General features: G+C 37.6%; 1 protein-coding gene across 1 annotated transcript; it reads right to left on the bottom strand.

The window, feature by feature from the left end:
- Positions 1-1,987: 1,987 nt before the first annotated feature.
- On the bottom strand, positions 1,988-24,175 carry LOC134743609 (aldehyde dehydrogenase 1A1-like). The gene is made up of 11 exons (XM_063677172.1): positions 24,064-24,175; positions 19,223-19,327; positions 16,549-16,816; positions 14,866-14,982; positions 10,348-10,535; positions 9,738-9,840; positions 8,843-9,027; positions 6,341-6,505; positions 2,683-2,840; positions 2,306-2,380; positions 1,988-2,087 (listed from the first exon to the last, which is right to left on the bottom strand). The coding sequence occupies exons 1-11, from the start codon at positions 24,088-24,090 to the stop codon at positions 2,018-2,020; spliced, it is 1,461 nt and encodes a 486-aa protein (XP_063533242.1). The 5' UTR covers positions 24,091-24,175; the 3' UTR covers positions 1,988-2,017.
- Between the last annotated feature and the right edge of the window lie 35 nt (positions 24,176-24,210).

Here is a 24,210-nt window from a genome sequence, read left to right as displayed (position 1 = left end):
TTACCAAATTTCAATTTAATTGGTCCAGTAGTTTCGGAGACAGACGGACCGACAGACAGACAGACGCACGAGTGATCCTATAAGGGTTCCGTTTTTTTTTTACTTTTGAGGTACGAAACCCTGAAAATAAATCAAAGTCGTTTTACACATTTTGTTACGAGTATATAAACATTTATTTTATTCAAACTGAACATGCCAGTTCTTGAGAGAACTTACGACTAAAATAAGTATAAGTTTTAAAGGGCCACTTGCACCATTCACTAACCCGGGGTTAACCGGTTAAACCTGGAGTTACCATGGTTACCAGTACAATTTGACACTGGGTTAACGGTTTAACCGGTGAACGCCGGGTTAGTAGGATAGTGCAAGTGGCGCTAATGGCTCCTCTACATTCTGATTCTATCAGTTCTGCGAACACCTAGTATACTGCGCTCCATCGCTCACTGGCAAACCTTGAGTTTGGACTTTAACGCCTCAGATAATGACCATGTTTGAGCACCATAGGTTAGGATAGGCAGGATACACATGTCGATGAGTTTGCGCTTGAGACACAGGGGAAGGTCACCCTTCAATAGCGCCTTCATGGACCAGAAGCTCTTTCAGGCGTTGTCAATACGTCTATTGACCTCTATGGTTTGCCTGTTTTCGAAGGAGGCTATCGGGCCCAAGTAAATGTACTCATCAACATACTGTATATCCTGCCCATCTACCGTGACCCTGTGTTTTGCTCCATTGGTCATCAACTGAGTTTTCGCTCTGTTCATTGTGAGTCCAGCCTCAAGGCTCGCTGTGCTGAGATCTTGTAGCATGTGTTGTAGTTGAGATGCCGTGTGGGAGAAAAGGACAATGTCTTCGGCAAAACGCAGGTTAGCTAACCGTTTATTACCGACTACAATGCCCAATAGATAGATATTAAAGGTAAAAATAAATTAATTTCAAAATGAATTTAGCAGGTTTAGGGTCGGTTGCACCGGTTGCACGCTAAGGTTATTGTATGGAAAGTTTCATAGTAAACTGCCGCGGCGCGCCGGGTGACGTTTTTCAGTCTGGCAAGTGCGGATGGTGCATTGTTTTCTATCAGAAAAGGGTCTGTGATGGACACACATGAAGCCACAAATTTTCTCGTGAATATACGTTACAAGCTGTAATATAGCACAGTTTATGGAATTCATTTTATGTGGATAAAATGCAACTCTCTCATCAGTTTTTGAATAATCAAGAGAGACTTTACCAGCTGGTGTGGTGAAAATTTTTAATTAGTTGATAAGCTGATTGGATCTGGAGATTAAACGAATACCTGGCAGTGAGCGGAAATTGTTTTACCTAGAAAGACATCCTATTCGGTTGGTATTTTCCTTTATTTGTTAAGTTGAAAAGCAATTTAGGCACTGGATTTTACTTCTTAAGTAATAGGAGATTAAGCTCTGTCAGCCGCAAATTGATTTTTTTTAAATATCAGCGGTGGTAAGCGAGCTTATATACACCTAATGTCTAGCAATAACCGTAGCCTATAGATGCTTGCATCTCCTGGGTACGCAGCCAAGATGCCAATCGTTCACGCTCCGTAACGAACAAAACGCAACTGTCTCTGTCGCATTAATATGCAAGAGTGATAGCGAGAGATGACTACGCTTCGCTACGGAGTATTAACGATAGGCATCTTGGTTAAACACACAGGTTCGCAATACGCACCTGCGAGTGTCCATGGGCGACGGTTATCGCTTACCATGAGGCGATTCATCTACTCGTTTGCCTTCTATATCATACAAGAACCTTCCTAGCTACCTACCTAAGTAGTTGGATAGTAAGCCAAGTATCAGTTGAAGTCGTTGGGTAAGTACCCAATGATACCTATTCAATATATTGTAAGGTTAACTGACAGATGCAGGTTACCTACGGAACTCAAATAAATCCAGTATACCATATAATAAACAATTTTTTTAATAACCAATCTATTAACACAAAACACAGACGGTTGTTGTTGCTCCTTAGTTGCTGACTCCGCTTCTCTGCGTTGTTAAAACTTCTTTGGTAAGTTGATGGCAACGGTTTTTACTTCCAAATAAGGGTCGACGCAATTTAATCCACTGAAATGAAATTGTAAAAAATTAAAATAAAGGAAACAATTTAAAATCTTGACACTTCTATAGTTGAGATAATAGAGCAAAACTAAGGCTTGATTGTCATTGATTAGTGTTAGGTGCGAGTTCATACATTTGCTACTTGTGTTTAGTAGCAAATGTATGAAGTCGCACAACACTAATCAATGTGTAAATCGGCCCATAGTGAAAGGAACTGCACTTACCCCTCACGACCTAAACCTGAGTCCTTGTAACCGCCAAACGGCGATTGTGGACCCATCACCAAGTAGTCATTCACCCTGAAAAGTGAGCCATTTTAGAACCATTTACAATTATATCAAAGGCAAAACCCGACGACACTTCGAACTATCCTTGTCGACTGTCGAATGGTCCTTGTGCTCTTTATAGGAATGTTCTTTTAAAAGTTTTAGATAAAACATTCTTGCATGTTTAAAGCATGTATTTTTTTCTACCACTAGTTACCCAAAATAATTTTCTTTTGTTTCCTTGACTTAGTTTTAATGAAAATCTATTAACTTTTATCCGACATTAAGAAAACTCACTCCTATGTTATCATGTTATGAAATAAATAGGAACTCACCAGACAATCCCAGCTTCCACGTGCTTCGCGTACTGCAGCGCGTTATTGAGGTTGGTCGTGAAGATGCCTGCAGCGAGACCGTAACTGGTGTTGTTGGCGCGGTTGATCACCTCCTCCAGCGTGTCGAACTTCAGGATGCTCTGAACAGGGCCGAATATCTACAAACAAACAAAGTGGTTAAGATTCTGTCCATAGATCGTAATATGGTTTCAGGGAACCGTTGGCAGATGACTTCCCATAGTCAATCACGGGGAAGGTCCTTAAGCTTTAGGGTAGAGTTTTAGGGTTTAGTGGTACATAGTTTAGAAACATACTACTTATGCCCGCTGTACCGATTTAGTTGAAATTTGGTATAGAGATATTTCGAGTCCCGAGACAGGACATAAGATAGTTTTTATCTCAAAAACCATCCAACCAACCAGTGCGACAGGTCTTGACGGAATTTCTAATCGCCTCGTAAAAAAAGTTCAAAGGTACATAGTAGCTCCTCTCACCCACGTGTTTAACCTAAGCCTCTCATCTGGGGTCTTTCCGAAAGTTTGGAAAACTGCAGCAGTTTGCCCGATATACAAAAGTGGCGATAGGAGTTCCCCGGTCAACTATAGGCCTATTTCTCTTTTAAGTACATTTTCAAAGTTGCTTGAAAAGATTGTCAATCAACAGCTGGTCAACTATTTGGAGAAAAATTGTATCATTTCTAATAACCAGTTTGGTTTCCGTAGAGGCAAATCTACCGAAGACGCCGTTACCCTTCTGACTAATACCGTTGCTAACTATCTGGACAAGGGTCTAAAAAGCATTGGGGTCTTCCTAGACTTAGCCAAAGCTTTCGACACAGTGTCTATTCCCATTTTGTTAACGAAGCTTGAAGGTTCGGGAATTAGGGGTCTTGGACTTGAGTGGTTTCGCAGCTACCTCACAAATAGAAGGCAGTGCGTAAAACTGGGTACAGCCACAAGCGACCAATTGGGGTTATCCTTTGGAGTTCCGCAGGGGAGCATTCTGGGTCCCACATTGTTTTTAATATACTTGAACGATCTAGCCTCAATAGAAATGCAACACGCTGACATGATCAATTACGCTGACGACACAGTGATTATTTTTCACGGGTCGACTTGGGGCGAGGTCTTTCAAATAGCTCAACAGGGCCTGCTTCGAACCGCGAAATGGCTGAGCTGCAACCTCCTTAGCCTAAACTGTGCCAAAACGAACTACGTGTGTTTCTTTAAAACCAGCGCATCGAGTCCACCAAGTGACACTAGTTTAGTACTTCACACCTGCAATAATCCTGCCGCCATTGCCCTTCGTCCTGATTGTACCAACTGCCACTCTATTTCACGCGTAGAAGCCTTAAAATACTTAGGCGTAGTAATTGACGAAAAACTATGTTTCAAACAACATATTGTCGCTACGTCAAAAAGAGTTCGGAAGCTCATATACAAGATGAAACTGCTGAGAGATGTAGCCGATAGTGAAACCTTAAAACTAGTGTATTTTGCCCTTTGTCAGTCGGTTCTAACATATTGTATCTTGGCGTGGGGGGGCTCAGCATCCTCATCATTGATAGATTTGGAGCGTGCGCAGCGCTCAGTACTTAAGGTTATGCTCAAAAAGTCACCACTTTTCTCAACGGACAGTCTTTTCAGGGAGGCCTGCTTACTTAGTGTTAGAAAACTCTTTTTGGTAAAAATTGTCACCAGGGCCCACCGAAAGGTCTCGCTCTCGGTTGGACCGGTTGAATCCAACAGGCTCAGAAATCGTTGTTTTAGGATGCCATTAATGCCCACAAAGACTAGTTTCTGTAGACGTTTCAGTTCCTACCTAAAACCGTTCCTTTACAACAAGTTCTGCAAGATAGTTGACCTCCAAAAAATGACTGAAAGGGAAGTAAAAATTGTCGTGACTAGAGCATGCTTGGACTGGAACTATCACGAGACTGAACGTTTCTTAAGAAACATTTATATTTGACACTCCCATCCTCTCCTCCTTCTTCTCCCATCCTCCCTCTTCTTTTACACCCTTATATACAAACACACCCACACACACGCTCTCTCACACATACTCACTCACCGACTTTAATTTGTAAATTTATTAGTCGTCTCTTCTTTTCCTTTTCCTTTTCCTTTTATAGTAGTATAGTTTTGTAGTTTTAATTATTCAAATTTAAATAAAATAGGTGTAATATTCTTTAATGTCAACTGCATTCTAGGACCCCAAGTCACAGGCATAGCCTAGTTTGGGATCCACTGTATCCATGTGTCTGAAAATTGTTCTCTATTGTCAATAAAAATTATTCTTATTCTTATTCTTATCCTTTAAAGGTGTGAAATAGGGCGTGGGGAGAATTCAACTTCTTCGACGAAACTGAATTCCTGAGATTCATACTGCCTAAGCTTGAAGTCATGTTTGGTATCATTTTCAACTAAATCAAACATGTAGACCATTCCAAATTTCATTTAAATCGGTTCAGCGGTTATTGATTCCCCATACAAACTTCCACCCCACTTTTCGCACTCAAAAGATTATTCTGGTAAAAACATAAAAATTATCCTATGTCCTGTCCCAAGACTCATAAACTATCTCTATACCAAATTTCAACGAAATAGGTTTAGCGGTTTAAGCGTGAGTAGGAGGTTAATATATATTTTTTTGTTTTTACTACGGAATGGTGTAGTGATTGCAATCCAGTCCGGCACATTCGGTAGTCCAGCCGCATCCGCCACTTTGTAGGAGCTACCGGATCCGGCTAAAATCACGGATCCTGACCGGATCCGGGTATTAAAAGAAGCCTACACACAGCACGCGGTATGCGTTTTAGGTGAGGTAGGGTGGAAGGTATGAGTTAAACAGAACAGAATAAAATAAGAAGATATTAATATGATGATGTTTGAGAACAGAAGAGGATCTCCTTTTTCGTGTTGGTGACATGATACGACGATTTTTTAGGCTAAAGAGGTTAATGTTATGTTATAGTGTTGTGATGAGAGAACAAAACTAAACAAAATATAGGAATGGCAGGGTTAAATAATTAGCGGCACTCCACCGACTAGAATTAGGCTCATAAATGTGTAAATGAATATTCTCGGATAAAAAATGAAAGCAAGATAATATTGGAGCGCATTTCATATAAATCTTCTTTTGTTACCAGAATAGATGTCATCATTACAAAGAACCCAATCAAAGAACAGTTACGAATACTTGTCCTTTCAAGGAGTTCCAATTCCTACCCCCTATACCATCAGGCTTTAGAATTTATAATGGTTAACGAAAATTTGTTTTACCGTAATAACTTTTTAACATAATAGTTTTACCCTTTATTTCTCATATTACGCAAAAAACTAAAAATATATGTCATTTATTAACTTTAATATCCTTATACCAACCGATTATGGTCAAAATCCGGCCGGATTGAAAACCAGTCCCGTTTACAATCCATATTTCCGAGATATAATTGAAAAACAGAAAAATGGAACCTTCAAACACCCCTCTCCCCCGACTCAAGGGCTACGGCTGGGGACTTTTGATATATTCACCTAACTAGTCCAAACAAAGTTACCAAGTCAAAAATTGTGTTCCAAGCATTTCCCTCTATAACTTTTTTTGAGCATTTATTTCCTGGCCTATTATAGTAGAAAAGTTTAAGAATTTGAACGCTTACCTCTTCTTTGACAATTGTCATGTCATCTTTGACGTCAGCGAAGACGGTGGGCTCGATATAAAAGCCAGATGTGCCGATACGTTTCCCGCCAGTCATAAGTTTCGCGCCCTCTTTTTTGCCCTTTTCGATATAGCCGAGCACTTTGTCCAACATCTCGCCGTCAACCTGGATATGAAAATATTGGGTAAATACTTAATTGACAATTAAGTAACTATAAATTTTTCATTTCAGTGTTTTTTTTTTATCTACAGCTAGGTAGCCTACTGTATTTTTTCAAAACAATATGAAGCAACCTTTGGCCCACATATTTGATGACAATATTATGTGAAATTCTTAACCAAAAACTGACGATAAAAATAAGGATTCAATTTAAAATACGTCTTGTCTAGAGTTTCGTTGGCTGAGTTAAACGGTAACAGTTCAGTGTTGAAATTCCAGTAGTTAATGGACATGGCATAAACCTACCTCCAGGGGATGAATTATAAAAAACGCTGAAATTAGTTATCTTGTATTTTAATAAAATATACTTGAACCTCATACAAATTGTCAACCCCTTTTTTCCCCTTTAGGGGATGAATTTTTAAAAACGCTGAAATTATTTTTGTTTTATTCTAATAATATGCCTTTAAACAAAGATTCAAGTTCCGCACTCAATTTATTTTATTTTATTTGTATTTTTTTGTTTACAAGGGGATAGAATTTTATATATGTGGTCCAATTTTTTTATAAGCTAGTAACTTAAAACTTGGTAAAAGGGTTTTATAATAAAATAGACGAAAACTGATATCACTTTTGAAAATACATTCATTTGAAAAGTTAGTAAAAAAGGGTTGAAACTTTGCATGGAGAACGAAAGTTTTTGTAAATAATAGTGAACTATAAATGTCGTAAAAAGATAATAATAGAAATCAAGAAACTGTTTTTTTGAAATAAATGGCTTTCATTCACAGTTTGTATTAACCCCCTAAATTAGTGAAAAAAGGGTTGAAAGTTTGCTTCGGAAGCGAATTTTTTTTTAAATAGTGGTCTTGATAATATTCTAAGGGGGTTGAGAGGGATTATATTGAGAACATTTTTTTTTTAGTTAAGGGCTTGTAACTTCGTAAGTTGTGCCAGACAAATCTCATGCGTTGTATAACTTCTATAAGAATTAACAAATGATTAACCGTCCCTACTGCTATCTTTTCTGCATAATGTTCTATGCTCATGTAAAATATATAACCACCAACATGCAAATTCACGCGTATGTACGAAGATGCGGGCAACAGCTAGTTAATACATATAGGTAAGTTTATGTTCTGTAGCAAAAATAAATTATAGTAACGTCACCAATTATGGAACATTTAAGAGAAAAATGTTTACCACTTTATGCGTTAAAAGTTGAATGTGCTAGTCGTCCTGTATGTTTTTCATGTATTTAATTATATACTGCAATTGTTTTGAAAATTATTAACAAATTAAAACCTGTGTTTTTGTTCCAGTCATGGGATGTATGGCGCCTTATACTAATAAAACTTAAGCATCTCCATGGCTCTTGTTTATGGCACAATGTTGCCAGTGTCTAAAAACTGATGATAGATACTTATTTTACAGGATTTGTCTATACCATCCCATTACTGGTGCCAGTCCCATCATAGGGGTGGTTACTATAAGTACCTATGTAGGACGTTTCTGTACTTTTTTCGCATACGGTTTTGCAGAAAGATAAACTTGACAACACCGACTTACAACGTCAAACTACAGTGAAAATGTGAGTTATACAAGGTGGCTAAATAATAAGTGCATTCCCATTGCCAGGGAGGTTTCGGATCTATCTTTTATATTTAATCTTATTATTATTATTTTTTATTGCAAATGTTTTGTATGTTTTAATTATGCATCAATGTTATCTGGATTAAATGATTTTATTATTATTATTAAACTGAGCAACTTTTACTATAGAAACCAACCAATCGCGGAAAAAAAATTCACCCTCCCCTAGAAAATGGACCGGCCAAAATGTATGAAACAGCCAAAAAAATTTTCGCGATTTCGGGGTTGGTCCCATAGTAAAAGTTGGTCAGTATAACCACAAAAACCTCCCTGGCGACGGGAATGCACTTATTTTGTAGCCACCGTGTATAGAATAAAAGTTTTACGTACGTACGTACATACTATATATACATAAAGCATGTAAAAATAAATCCCATCAAAAACATTACATGTGAAGAGATGCAAGTCTCGCAGCTCAATTCTTCTACTAAAAAAAAGTTTTGAGATGTAATGTGAAACCAAGTCGGTTATTTTAGTCAGTGCCAGGGTACGTTAAAATAAAACCGATATTATAATCTTAAATTTTAAATTTTAATAGGTACGTATAATGACTTGGCCATGGCCTGAATGGCTTCGAGAAGTTCGAGAAAAGGATGGTACGTCCGGGCCTCTTTTTTGCTCGACTTGGCGGGTATATAAAGGTAAGTAAATCTAAATTATGTAAGTCGTATAAAAGAATATAATAAATACCTGTGGCCCTTGATCTACGGTAGTATCGGCCGGGTTTCCAACCTTCTTGTTTTTGGCAAACTCCACTGCCTTTTCAACGAACTTGTCATAGATACCAGATTGGACATACAGGCGTGACGCGGCCACGCAAATCTGGCCTTGATGGCCAAACACACCGTACGCTGCCGTTGGAACCGCTACATTCACTAAAATGTTTTAAAACAAATCTTAAACATGGGTTTTAATAAATACAATCTAAAAAGTCAAATTTGAATCGTTTTCGATGTCTTGTTGAGTTTAACGTTATCTATAAAATATCAGTGACAAAATAGTGTTATGGTATACCACCAATCTAGTTTGATGATAGAGACCCATAAGAACTCAGCTTTTTTTTAATTAAAATGTATTGATCTCAATAATCCAGAAGTACATACAGTAGTAGACGGCTTTTTATAAGTTTTGTCTGAAACTTAACAATGAAAAATAATATTGGCTTTATAACCAGTATCGATTATCATGCACAGAATATTCATTAATCCTCCATAATAATCCCTTGGCCTTATTACCTTCATTAACCAAACATGCGCATTGAACTACAGACAAGTAAACAGAATTGTTAATAAATCTACTTAATGGTGAAAACTCGCGAATAACTTACCTTAACTTAGTGAAGGTAAGTTCGTGGTTGCCAACTAGTACGAGAAAATGCTGTGACTTACAGGCCAATTCGAGTTCTAGTTATTCGATCTCATTCCAATATGATACTCATATGATACTGATCTAATAACTAAAACTACTAGAATTGGCCTGTTTATCACTGTTCAAAGTGAAAACCTTCGTTGATCTTATACAGATCAGACTGCTTATGTTTTGCCGAATAAATTAAAAATAAAAGTAATAATAAAAAGAAACTCACGGTCAGCATCATTCATGATTATGAGCGGGCTCTTGCCTCCAAGTTCAAGGGTGACCCGCTTCAAGTTTACTTTACCAGCAGCTTGCTGAATTAGCTTTCCAACCTGAAATTTTAAAGGCTTAAGTGCTGAGTAAACTATATGAAACAAATCAATTCAAAATAGCTCAAGGGCAGATGTTGTTCCCTTATCCAGCTGGCCTTTTGATTTACGTAACCATTTTTTTTGTATACCATGGACAATACCAGAAGCAATAATGTACTATACATGATTGCTTCTGGTATTACACTACACCAAGTCACTACAAGTCACTTCGCCGAGAAAAGTTGACCTTTTGGTGGAATGCCCCAATATGCCCCATATAGGTATGCTTCTCAGATACAAGATGAATAAAAGCGAATACCTATCCTTGTTTTGAAGCACTGCGCGTTTAAATACGGGGTTTTTAGTTTTTTTTTTATACCATGTCGGTGGCAATCAAGCATACGGCCCGCCTGATGGTAAGCAGTTAACGTAGCCTATGGACGCCTGCAACACCGGAGATATTACACACGCGTTGCCGACCCTTTAGATCGCGGCACCTGATAAAAAATGAGTAAATGCGTTACGTACCTCAGCAGAGCCTGTGAAAGAAATTTTCGCAACGTCCGGGTGATGCGTGAGCGCAGTACCCGCTCCGGGCCCGTAGCCGTTGACCACGTTCACCACGCCTGCGGGCACGCCGGCCTCCTTCAGCAGCGCCGCCAGAGCGAGCGCTGTCAACGGGGTCTGCTCTGCGGGCTTTATTACCACCGTACACCCTGAAAAATTCAAATGGGATTTGTACCGTCACATGGACGTAAGGTGAAAAATTGATTCACTATTAATTATTTTTTAATAAGTATATAAATAATAGTTCTAGTAGTAACGAAACGGCCAAGCCACATAATTTGACTAAGGTGTAGAGTTTGTGCAGTTAGGGCTTGTAGAGTTAGAAGCTTGGCTCTACAAGAGATCTGATAAATTTTTGACAGTGCGAGTCTTATGATTTCGTCTTGGCAACATTTTACATAAATATGTTATTGGTGGGATTTCATTTCTTTTTGTAAGTTGCTTAATGACAATCTTCTATCCCCTAATTTAAAGGGTTGGGGGTAATTTACTATTAAAAATCCTGAAATATGTATCTGGAGGCATCTTTTACACAATCTGCTTTTTACTGATTCCTCATACAAACTTCAACCCCCTTTTTCCACCTAACGCCCTTTACCACCCCCTTAAGGCGTAATTTTGGTGTGAAAACTATTATATATCCTTCCCCATTACAAAAACTATCTACATACCAAATTTCAACTAAATCGGTTCAGCGGTTATTAATTCCCCACCCAAAATTCCACCCCCCTTTTCACCCCCTTAGGGGCTAAAAATTTCAAGTTTTTAAATTTTTCTGTTGTTTGTGTACTAAGACTATCTTACATACCAAATTTTAGCTTCCTAGTATTTCAGGAAGTACCCTTAAGGTTTTGATAATCATCAGTGAGTGAGTGAGTGCAGAAATCGGGTTTTTTTTAGATATGAATAAAATCCAGAGTATAAGAGCTTTCTAATTGAACATTTTCATGCTTAATAAGTTACTAATGATATCATATCCCGAGAATTTTGTTTATCTGGTATAATTCAAACCCATGAGGGTTCAAAAAAACGACGAAGCGCTTCGAGAAAGGGTAGGTAGTGCCCCTTGCGCTTCAATTTGCTCGTCTTAGCGGGGGCACTGCCGTGCCCCCAGGTATTTATTATGACCAGGCATCGTAAACTGCGAGCGAAATCCATTGAAGTACTAGGGTTGTTACTTAGTCAACTCAAGTCAAAGTACGTCATTTCAATGGATTTCGCTCGCAGTTTACGATGCCTGATTATGACGATGAATGAGAACAGAAGAGGTAATATGTCGGTAGCACTGGCAATGACACAAATACGATAATAGTAGAAAAAAATTAAGGAAGAAGATGCGGTGGAAGGTATTTGTGTTTTATGTTAAAGAGAAGGTTAATGTTTGGTCCTAATGTTGTGAGAGGAGTTCAAAACTAAACAAAGAGGCTGAATTAAATCGGCGGTACTCCGCCGGATAGAGTTGGGAGTTGGGCTTATAAATATGTGTATGAATATATGATCTTTAGTTTACTCTGATTAGAATATAATATGTTTAAAATGTAATAAAATTTCGATTCTATTCTAAGAGACAATATTTTGACTGAGTTCCATTAAATTTTTTCTACCTTCATTTCCTAGTACATTTTTAAAATCATCAACGGCTTCAGATACCATGCATGGTAAAAAAAATACAGCCAATTTAAGTTTTTCATACAAAAGTTGTTTTGCTCTATTTTGTTTGTTTTATTAACTGGAGCTATATAAACTAATTACAGACCTAGATATACCTCATGTCATTGTATGTGCAAAGTTACATTACAATCCAACACGTAGTTTAAAAATGAGAACAAAACTCCGTTTGTACGGGAAGGTGAAATTCGGCCGAGCTTGCCGGGGATAAAATAGATGTCAGCGTTAAGATGTTGTGTAAAAAACTTGTCATATCAAGGAGCTCCAATTCCGTGAGGATTTGGAAAGTAAACAAATTTATAATTATATACGTAGGGTGCGTTGTGTTAAGATTGAACGGGTTTTTCATGAGGGATAAGACATAAAATCGTCCATATGTCGAAGCATTACGGGCGACTTTTCATCTTATCCCGCATGAAAAACCCGTTCAATCTTACCCCAACACACCCTACGTAAATTTGTGAACGGTTAAATATGATAAATGACCTAGATATCAATTTTTGTCTTCACAGTGAGATTGATATTGTAACGCTTTTTACTGCTAAGTTTTATTTTATTGTAGATAACTAATAAAAATAGTTATTTGTGCAACAAGAGAGGAAAGTTGGTTTTTCTTGCAAGTGTTTATTTCGAGTCCCGAGAAAGCGAAAGATTCTATAATTGAATCACGAGCGAAGCGAGTGATTCTAAGGTAGAATCTTGAGCGTAGCGAGGGACTCAAAAACACGAGATGTAAAATAACTTTGCTCTCGTGTTGCACACATAATTTTTCACCTCAGTAGTGAGAACATATTAAAGGTTAAATATATTTCGAATTACACAGAATAAACAGAAAAAAAAGTATTATAATATGTACGATACGATACGAGACCGGACCGGACCTTACCGTACCGTACCATACCATAAAAAAAATGTAATAAAAGTATGAAGTTCATGGCCTTCACTAAATTAAAAAGCTACATTGTTTCACTCCCTGGAGTGAGGAAAGTCGAACTTTCCTCACTCCAGGGAGTGACGAAAGTAGGCTTGTTCGAGCTGCTGAGGTGAAAAAGTTATTTAATAATACAGTTGCTCAAAAAGTGCTACTTTTCGTGGCTGTTTAGCGTGCGGAAAGTTGGTTTTCGCGAACTAGTGCTTTTTACTTATCCAATTTTTTAAAAATTTTACTTGTTCCAATTCATGACTACTTATTGATAAGTGTTAATATTAGTTTGCTTTAAACGTCGTAATCAACATAAAAACCTACTGTTAATGTAAGAATACGAAAAATATGCATATTTCATATTTTATTACTTACCTCTTCATCATTATAAGTATTATAACACGTTTATTTTTTAATGTTGAAAAACCGTTCTTAATAAGTTGTCTGAATGGAAAGGAACGCCTGTCAAAGAAGAGGCGTATTTTCTTACTGCAAGAATGTTTTAAGTTTCCAAAGGCAACATTCGATATTGTTTTTATAAATTTACGATACACAAATAATCGTAAATAACAATATTTAGGTAATAATAGTACAATGTTTTAATATTTACAATTGTTTCTGTCTTATAGAACATGCATTTGAAAAAAAAACTTTCATTGAAGTGGGTTCAATAATAATAACAAAATCTATTCTAGTCGAATAAAAGCTAGAAAAACACCTCTTAATAATGTCAATGTCAATGATGTTAGTGTCACAGAATTAAATATATAAAAGTTTTGAATTCATTCGAATTCCATTCCTTACTTGTTGCTTTTCTTATTTTTTCGCAACTGTATTAAAAAACGTCGTTCGATACACGTGCGGATATGTCATTCTTCACTCGTCCCGAGTCTATACGATATCTCGGTACTCGTGAAGTAATGACATACTTTCCGCACTAGCATCGAAATGTACTATTTTGACTTCAAATTAATGGTTTAGTAATACACTTGAAAAATTATCCTTTATTTGTCATATTACGAGACAAAACTTTGAAAAATATCAATGTGAACTCAGAATGGTATTAATAAGCGCCATTGGCGCTGAAGTCCGTTGTGCCAATTTCCGCAATTTGAATAAAAGCTAAAAACTGTTATTTGTGTGTATTTATTCATAGAATCTGGTCATAAAATTTCACGAGAATCGGTTAAGAATTGCGATCTGTAGAAGAGAGCGCCTTAAGGCCACTAAATAGGTACAGTCTATAAGTACGAGTACCCACCAACTAAATACAGTGAGTTCGAATCCCACGTTAGCCTAGCCAGTTGATAAATGTTAATTTTTTCATTGTGATTGACAATTTATAGATTATAATGTGGTACGTCCCATAATAACAAAATCGGACAAGTGCGAGTCGGTCTCGCCCACCGAGGGTTCCGTACAAATTTAAATATTTTTTTATTTTATTTGCTCATTTTTTTACAAATTTATAGTTTTGAGATAGGTTCCCTGTACTTGTAGTTTAAGACGATATAACTTGCCTTTCATAGTACTAGATCAACAGGAAGTACTATAATGTCGAAATATACCTACGTATTTTGCGGCATAAACGGCCGTATCTTTTTTTTACGTTAACGTTACGTTACGTTAGATGTTTGATTTTTTCACAGCTTGAAGAGGCTGTAGACATAATAAAGAATAAGGTTTTAATTTCAACTCGATAAATGCACCCGTTTCCGAGATAACGGATCTTGACAGATAGACTGACAGACAGACGGGCAGATGGACGGACAGACGGACGGACAACAAAGTGATCCTATAAATAAGGGAAGGGAAGGGTTTTCCCTGTTGAGAGGTACAGTTACGTAAACATAGAACAAACGAACAACAGTATTATTGAGTTCACATACCTGCAGCTAAAGCGGTTACGACTTTGTTGATGAACATCAGAATGGGGAAATTCCATGGCAGAATCAATCCACATACACCGATAGGCTGTTTCAAAGTGAACGTGAAATTGTCACCATCTGAAATAAACAGCATAATTATATATAGGTATGACAACTATATAAAAGCGCCGATGGCATTAAGCTATGTTTCATAGAAATCGGTGGAGCAGTTTGAAGAGATATTTTAATTTTCAATTTAATAGTTATTATTATTTTTATACAAAAATTAATTCATTTCACAAATTTCTGTTTGCTTTAGGTGCCTTTAAAATAAGTAAATGAAACATATGTAAATAGGTACCTACATGTAAGTGTGTGAGATGCCCTGTTGCATTTAATGCGCAAGAATAAGAAAACAACATTTGATTTTGTAATTAATGAAAGAGATTACAACTCACAAAAGTCTACGAGAGGTAATTGGTCTGAAAGTTTTAAGCTACTCACAATAATGTAAATAATATTGCAATTGCATGAGTAGATACAGATTCCAGAGCAGCTAACAACTTTTAGACCAACCTTACAGCAAATTATAAAATAGTTATTTGTTATACAAGGGTGCAAAGTTGTATTTTACCCGCGAGTGTGGAATTGAAACATGAGAAGTAAAATACATTTGCACCCGTGTGTAACACAAAACTTTTCCCCTCACTATAGCGAGGAAAGTGCAACATCCACAGGCGTTAGATCATCTTCATCACTGGAATCACTAATTTTTTTACGATATTATAACAGAAAACACTAGAAATTCTGATTTTTACGTGAGTTGGTGAGAAGAACAGTAAAAATTTTGTTGACAATGTTGACATTTCTGTTCTGACGTATGAAATGTCAACGATGCGTTTTGAAATTGCATCGACTCAACTTGTGCGTTCAGAATTATATTTAACATCATTATAAAAAATCTAACGTTTCTTATGGAATTTTAAGGTTTATAACTTAAAATTATTAAATAAAGCTAAATTTGGTATTTTTTATTAGATTCTCAAACCATTTATTTAATGATAAATAATATCGAACGAACCATTATTATGAGCGTTTTACGTTTTGTTATCTGTCAAGCTACTTAAACACGCTCCATCCAAGGTCAAATTACTTTCCCCACTAGTGGATAAAATGCGTTTTTCCCCGCTTGTTTTAAAGGATAATAGACGGCTTTCCGAGCTAGTGAGGGGAAAAATAATTTGTTCGATCCCGAAATTAGTTTCTGTAGGGGTACCAAGCCGGTGACTCCGCATTATATTAAACTAATAGGAAACATCTAGTATGAAAAATGTAAATGAAAATGAAAAAATGTTTATTGGTTCCTTACAAGTAGTTTACAGCATGGGATGGGACATCTAGTATATAGATCAAATTCATGTAAAACGCTTCCCAAGAGTACGTATAAGTATGTTCAGACAAAATTTCGAATTGTCTAAACATGTTCCTCCTATATTTAAAAAGCATTTAATCATCATGAAAAGCAGTTTTTGACAAAAATAAAAACAATTATCAGTGCACATTGGAATAATAATAATATTTGTTTTAGCTTGCTTCAATAAACAAAAGAGCTCTATATAAAAACTATTTAAAAAAATCTAGTAAGGAAACTCCTTTCTCAGGTTAAGATGAGTCCGTTCCGTTGTTGAAATAGTTAATACATACCCAGAGGAATAGTGTCGCCTTGAATCTTATCAGCTAAACTAGCAAGATAACGAATGGACTTCACGCCATTTTCCGTCGTGAAAAGAGCCATGTTGACGACCATGCCATTATTATACGACTCGAGCTCGGCGAGATACTTGAAGTCGCGTTGTACGAGGTCCGCGAACTTGTCGAGCAGTCGGCCGCGAGCCGAGGCGTCTAACAATCGCCATTCTGAGTTACGGTGGAACGCTGCCTTTGCTGCACTCACTGCCAAATCTACATCAGCCTGTAAAAAACATTTGACACTCGCTGACTGTTCTTCTTTGCACATCATTTATCATAAATGCCTACAGCGAGAAACAAGTTGCAAATTGCACAGCGCTCACACGCGCGCGTTCGAATTTACTTCATTTTAGGTAAAACATCTAGCCGAATATTCGGCAATGGCTGCGCCGAATATTCGGTATTCGGTATTCGGCCAAGCCATTATTCGTTGCATCTCTAGTAAAAACATAAAATTTTATATATTCGCGATTCATGTCAACATCCCTATTAAACTGTTGCAGAACGAAAACTGTAAAGATACTATTTGGAAAAGTAATCTAGGGTGGCAGATATTAGTACATTATGATACAAGTGTGCTAAGTTGGTCATTACACACGAGGCGATATTGTGCGCGCGAGCTGTAAGCGAGCGCGCAATAAGAAAGCCGATGTGTGTAATGACCAATGCACACGCGTTTCATACGACGTTTTTCAACACACTTGCGAGAAAAAAAAGAAACTCGTATTAATTAAATTTTAATAGTTAAAACAGTTAGTATTGTGTGTTGCATCTGTCATACTGCCGACCGCCCCTCGCCCCGGCCGCGGGCGGCGCGGCGGGCGGGCCGGCCGGGCGCGCCGGTGCCCGCCAGTCTGACCAATTAAAGAAGGCTCCCTTTCCATGCATATTATTAGCAATCATTCAATGTGGTTTCAGGCCTAACAGAGGGACGGTGGATGCCATATTTGTTGTAAAACAAATACAAGAGAAATGTGCAGAGCAAAACCGCCCTCTGTTCATGTGTTTTGTAGATCTCGAAAAGGCTTTCGACCGAGTCCCACGCTTGGCTCTCTGGTTAATTCTAGAGAAAATTGGCTGTCTATCAAAGCTAGTAAACCTAATAAAGCAGTTCCACGTCAATATGAGAGCCAAGGTACAGCATAACAGCGAATTTTCCGACTCATTCTTAGTTACTAGTGGTGTTAAGCAGGGCTGCGTTATGGCTCCCACTTTGTTCTCTCTGTATTTCTCGGCGGTGATGAGGGACGCGCTTAGCCGAAGCAACGAACCAATTTATCTGAATGTACGGTCAGACATGGGGGTGTTTAATATTTCACGCTTCAAAGCAAAACAAAAAGTCCGTCAGGTTTCCGTTGTGGAGGTCCTCAATGCCGATGATGTGTGCCTGATGGCCAACAGCTTAAATGCACTTCAAGGCTCCATGGAATCTTTAAGTGACTCGTGCGACAGATTTGGCCTGGTGATAAGCGTCAGTAAGACTCAAGTTCTGAAGCAACCAGCCAGAGGCACCAACGCTGATAATACTCCGATTGTCTTGGGTAATTCAGCATTGAAAGACGTTACAATCTTCAAATACCTGGGTAGCCAAATCCGAAGCGATAATCGCCTTGCCTCAGAGATTCCATCACGCATAGCAAAGCTGCAGCCACATTTGGAAAATTAAACCAACGCGTTTGGAAGTCGCACGATCTAAAACTCCAAACCAAGCTTTCTGTGTACAAGGCCATGGTGCTTCCAATACTTACGTACGCTTCAGAGTCTTGGTGCCTGTACAAGGGAGAAATCAGAAAGCTTGACACTTTCCACATGCGTTGTTTACGCAGCATACTTAAAATTAAATGGCAAGATCGTGTGACTAACACGGAGGTATTACGTCGAGCCAATATGTCCGGTATGGAGGCCATTCTAATAAAAAGCCAACTAAGATAGAGTGGCCACGTCTGTCGCATGGATGACTGTAGACTCCCTAAATCCGTTTTCTATTCGGAACACAAGGATGGGAAACGTAGCCACGGGGGGCAGTTTCTGCGGTATAAAGACGTTCTCAAGCGCCATCTCAAAGTTTGCGACATCCCATCTGAGCGCTGGGAGGAGCTTGCGGTTAAGAGACCGGAATGGCGCAATAAGGTAAGAGAAGGTGTAGCTACTTTCGAAGAAGCTCGACTTGAACACCTGGAACAAAAGCGCCTTCAACGGAAGTCTCGACCTAAGCCGTCCTACGCATATACTTATAATGAACAAGGGAAGCTTTATTGTACACAGTGCGACCGGATATTTAAAACAAAGTTCGGTTTTGCGAGCCATATACGTCCTCATCAGAGGAGTTTGTAAAGGTCGCCGTTGTCGGACACGACATGGACGACTATATATATATATATTAGCAATCAGTTACCTTCTTAACTCAGTCGGATAATATAATGAAAAAGCACGAGTGGAATAATATACTGAAAGAGCACGCGTGTTTAAGGATTATGAGCCAAAAATCGGTGGAATAAAAACGTCGTTTTGAGCAAGTGTGTTGAAAAATACTTTTAGCCCGTTGTTGTTTCATACTGTACCACTGATGTTGACTATACATAGCTAAATGATAGATTACATATTAAATAATAAAGTATTTATTTTTTACCTTATCTCCTTCGGCAACCTTTGCGATGACGGAGCCATCATGAGGAGAATATGTGTCGAAGGTTTTGCCGCTTTTGGCATCTACCCACTCGTTGTTGATGAACAACTAAAATAAAGAAAAGTTTACACAAAATTACAGTAAATACTTATACAAAATACGAATATCAATCTACAGGGTTGGGCAGATTATACTTAAATATAGCGAACTTTTTTTAACTATATTATTTTTGATTAATCGAGAATGTATGCGTCTATGATTTCTAGACGTGACTTTGATATATATTGTTTTTTATATTATTTTGAACATGGACGCGAATCGCCTACTCGTTGTAAATGTATACATATACAAGCAAAAATTCCGACCGTGCGAGATATTTAAGAAGCTAAACCATTAAGATATTAATGTAAGGTTTATATCTCGGACCATTAAGCGATTTAAAGAAAACAGGATCTTGAAGAATCTGGCCAAAACCTGGTCGAAAACCATCAGTTCGTGTTCGTGTCAAAAAAAAATCGATCGTGGACGTATTTGGCGAAAACTAGCCCAAGGTAAACTCAAGCCCAAGGTAAGGTAAACTCGCTAAAAATATGAAAATATCCCAACAATCAATGAATCGTATACTACGACATGATCTTGGATTGAAGGCCTACAAAAAACAAAAAATACTTGGAAGAGCAAATGCCCAAAAAAAATCTAGCCAAGAATGGCCTGCATCTTCACCAGACTTGAGCCCGTTGGACTTTTCTATATGGGGATATGTATCCAAGAAGAATAAGAAGTATGTAGAAGTATAGAAGAGCATGTGCTCAGCAGGATTGGGAGCACGCATGGAATGAATTTAAATTCATTCAAGCATCGGTTGGTCAAGATATGGGACGATATAACAGATGAGGTAGTGTGTGACGCTTGCAGCTCATTGTGTGGTAGAATCCGTAAAGCTATACAGGGAGAGCGTTTTGAGCTAATAGCTAGCCATACACGCACGGATTTGCCCGTCGGATCTGCCTGAAAGATATGTCTGGCGGACACATCCGTCAATGTGTGGCGAGAAATAGACACAGATTTGTCCGCCGGATGCCGGTACGCTGCCCATCTGTGACGGGCAAATCCGTGCGTATATGGCTAGCTATTGAATTAATTTTGTAAATAGGTATAGACTTATAGAGTATGTTTAAAATAAAAAAAGCCGGCCAAGTGCGAGTCCGACTCGCGTTCCAAGGGTTCCGTACATTACACAATTTTTAACAATATGTATTTTTAGTGTTCCGTCCAAAACTTTGTTTTGACAAACGGATTACGGAACATTTATTTTATGTGAAACGTGAGTTACGTGAGTGAAATGTCTTTAAAAACCCGTAGGGGCTAGGATCAAAACTAAGTAATTAAGTCCGACTCACGCTTGACTGCAGATTTCTAATAAGTTTTCCTGTCATCTATAGGTAAAGAACTATTTTGTGTATTTTTTTCAAAATTTTAGACCCAGTAGTTTCGGAGATAAAGAGGGGATTGGAATTTTTTTTGCTATTTTCTTAAATAACTTCTAAACTATTTATTTTAAAATAAGAAAAAAATATATATTTGAGATTCTCGAAATGAGCTCTTTTATTTGATATGTAAAACGATATAGTTTGAAAAACTTCATTTTTGTATTTTCTCAGTTACCCCCCAAAAGTAGCCCCCATGTTTAAAATTCATTTGTTTTCGGGTCACAAACTTACATATGTGTACCAAATTTCAACTTAATTGGTCCAGTAGTTTTGGAGAAAATAGGCTGTGACAGATGAACAGACAGATAGACGCACGAGTGATCCTGTAAGGGTTCCGTTTTTTCCTTTTGAGGTACGGAACCCTACCAAGTATAGTATTGAAATTTGAAGTTTTGTTTTAATTGTATGGCTATTTTAAACTAGGACACTTAATCTGCCCAACCCTGTACTTACGATATGACAGTAGATTAAGCGCGCCCTGAAGATAGCCCAAATTGGAGAATTTAAATAAAAATAAATAAATAAAATTTGTAGGCACATAATTTAAGTTTACAAGGGTTTTGCTAAAACCATACTAATAGATCGCAATATAATATTAATCAATGAGAAATTTTTGTAAAACAGGTATTCAATAAGTAGAAACAAAATATTATACAATTTTTACGAGTAGTAAGTTTTAATACGAGTATTTAGATAAGAAAATTTTGCTTTGCGTAGATAGGTAGGTAAGTACCTACATTAGATTACAATTTTTTTTTTATATATTGGTAGAAATATGACAATGGCCAGAATGTTACGGGGCGGGTACCTATACGCGGCAGAAAGTTTAACCAGTTTTTTTAGGTAGGGTAAACTTCCCAGTTCCGTACTTATTGTATTGTTCTTTATAAACTTCCTGTTTAACAGAAAGTACTTTTTCTTGTTACTTTGCTTCATCTTCATTCTATTCTCAATTCTTCTTCTGTACAGTCGCCATCAGACATATCGGAGCGGCCAAGGTATTGTTTAATATCTGAATAAAGCCTTTATTATTAAGACTGCACTGCACTTTAAGTGCATGTTCAGATATTTTTGAGCACCTTAGCAGCTCCGATATATTAAATGGCGACTATATGTAACAACACCATTTTATAATTCTACCCTCTTGGTTTCACACACACGACACAAAGTCAGTGGTCGAAAGTTTCAAGCCAGAAATTGCGAACACATTACCTAACCTTAGTGTAGTAAATTTAGGAAACGTCTGGCAGTAAAATTAAATGATGTACCACCTCATTTGAAAGGCCTTCAACTTAGAATAAAACTAAGCTAGGTATCTAGTTCCCTTAGAGTCGAATAGTTTTATTATTGCAAGATTAGACTTAAATATATTGACCTTTTGTATAGTTTTTACACCCACCCGCTATCTTCACTCTGCCGTGAATAAGATGACCGTGAACCGACCGTACCCGTGATAACCGTGAATCATTCAACTCTTATTGCAAGATTTTCATGAATGATGTACCTAGATGTGTTTTGCCTCCACTGACGACTTCGTCCGTGTACTTCCGTGTAGTTCTACATTTTATAGAGAAAGAGAATATATGTGCCAACTTAATTTGGGGTCTGCTGTCTTCGAAACGTACTTATCGTCACTACTTTAAAAAAATCTCGTATCTCGTACTGCAACTCAGTTGAAAGGCGTTAACTATGTATGCATCCCGTATCTATACCACATTTTTCTTTTGATTGACAGAACAAGTTATACGAGGAATTTTAGGGTTCCGTACCTTAAAAGGAAAAAACTAGGGTTCCGTACCTTAAAAGGAAAAAACGGAACCCTTATAGGATCACTTGTGCGTCTGTCTGTCGGTCTATCTGTCTGTCCGTCTGTCACAGCCTATTTTTTTTTAAGTAGTACCGTTATATCATTATCTAGTACCTATAAAACAGGTGTGCATACTGTCTAGTTTAGTTCAGTTACAGCATGTTACAGTGTGGTGAGTCTGGTTTGTATGGGAGAAGGTAAACATATATGTATGTAAAGCCTGACCAGAAATATATGATCACGCGCCATGTTGCGGAAGTTCACTGGAACTAATATTTTCATACTATACTGAACTGTCACCATATACATGAAAATAATATTACTGGTCATGCTTTAGGTATTTAATTAATTGCGTTTGTGTTCAATTTACTGACACACTGTTAAATTGTTACTACAAACATTAAACCTACATCAACATCAAGCCTCTAGTAGCAATATTAGTAGATTGTGCCACAAGGAAGCAAAATAACGTAATAACGTAATTATCCTGAGCATAGTGAGAATTCAAATGTTTACTTCCAAGGTGGAAATAATTTTGCTGCCATATGACACATACTGCTTACGTCAGCTATAAAAAAATAACAAATTAGTTTGCCAGTTTACATATTATCTCGATCAAGTAACATATAACTTCTGACCTTAAAGATGAGAGACATCGAGAGGGAGCGCAAAGCATTGCCTGTACGGGCTAATATGATCGCCCGCAGGTTTAAACATTGTTCCGCTGCGGTCAAGGTCACCCTGTTTAGGGCCTATTGTACAGCCTTCTATACCAGCAGCTTGTGGTGTGAAATTATACCCAGAAACAGTACAATGCTCTGCGATTCCAATATAATGATGCGTTCAGTGCTGATGGGGTTGCCCCGATTCTGCAGTGCGTCAGGGATGTTCGCGAAAGCCCGGGTAGACTGCTTCTATGCCACCATGCGCAAGCGCTGCGCATCCCTGGTGCGCCGGGATAGGGGCAGCTCCAACAGCATCCTGACAATGATTTCAAGCAGGTTTGACTGCGCATATGTGAACCACTGTTGCATGGCCCAGCATAATAACAATGTTATATATCACATCTATTATTAATTGGTGTATTTGTACAAATTGTGTAATGTTAATCGGACTAAAGTGTAAATAATAGATAGTAATAATTTGTATTTTATTTGTAATTGAATTTTTATTTTATTATATTTGTACTTAATTGTAATTTTTATTTGCAATTTGATGTGTTATGTTACTAGGGATTTTGTCTGAAATAAATGTTTTTTATTTTTATTTTTTTGTAAGGAAATTATTATGTTTCAAAATATTATTTAGGCTAAACCAATAGTATGCAAAAAAATGTGTCCTAGAACAGAAAAGTGCCACTTTGATCCCTCCTAGAAGGGCAGAAAAGTGCCGCTTTGATCCCCCCTAGCCTAGCAGGGAAGAATAAGCCCTTTTCCTTATATTATGTGAAAAGTTTTTATACTGACAAAAGACAGTCAGCGAAGTGATGTTCTGTTTTTCAATTTTGGCACATATTACGAAAAATAAATTGATTAAGCCAAACCTACCTTGGTGTATTTAATTGCGGGAGCCATGGTTTCACAGGGCACGCACACACTTAAGATAGCTGTAGCGGTACTGACAAAAATGCTCAAAACAACCAAATTATATCAGCCACTTCCAACACGTCACGTTGATAACTATCAAAATAACAC

Source organism: Cydia strobilella, chromosome 8 (genome assembly GCF_947568885.1).
Source record: "Cydia strobilella chromosome 8, ilCydStro3.1, whole genome shotgun sequence".
NCBI classification, from domain to species: Eukaryota; Metazoa; Arthropoda; class Insecta; order Lepidoptera; family Tortricidae; genus Cydia; species Cydia strobilella.
The sequence above is the reverse complement of the archived record's forward strand: the minus strand, read 5'-3'. Positions and strand labels throughout refer to the sequence as shown.

Excerpts from the sequence above, each read along its gene's own strand:
- LOC134743609 (XM_063677172.1), bottom strand. The coding sequence starts at position 24,090 with ATGGCTCCCGCAATTAAATACACCAAG. Across the intron at positions 14,983-16,548 it reads AGGCGACACTATTCCTCTGG|ATGGTGACAATTTCACGTTC; the intron begins GTATGTATTAAC and ends TGTTTATTTCAG. Across the intron at positions 6,506-8,842 it reads CCGTAGATCAAGGGCCACAG|GTTGACGGCGAGATGTTGGA; the intron begins GTATTTATTATA and ends TTTCATATCCAG.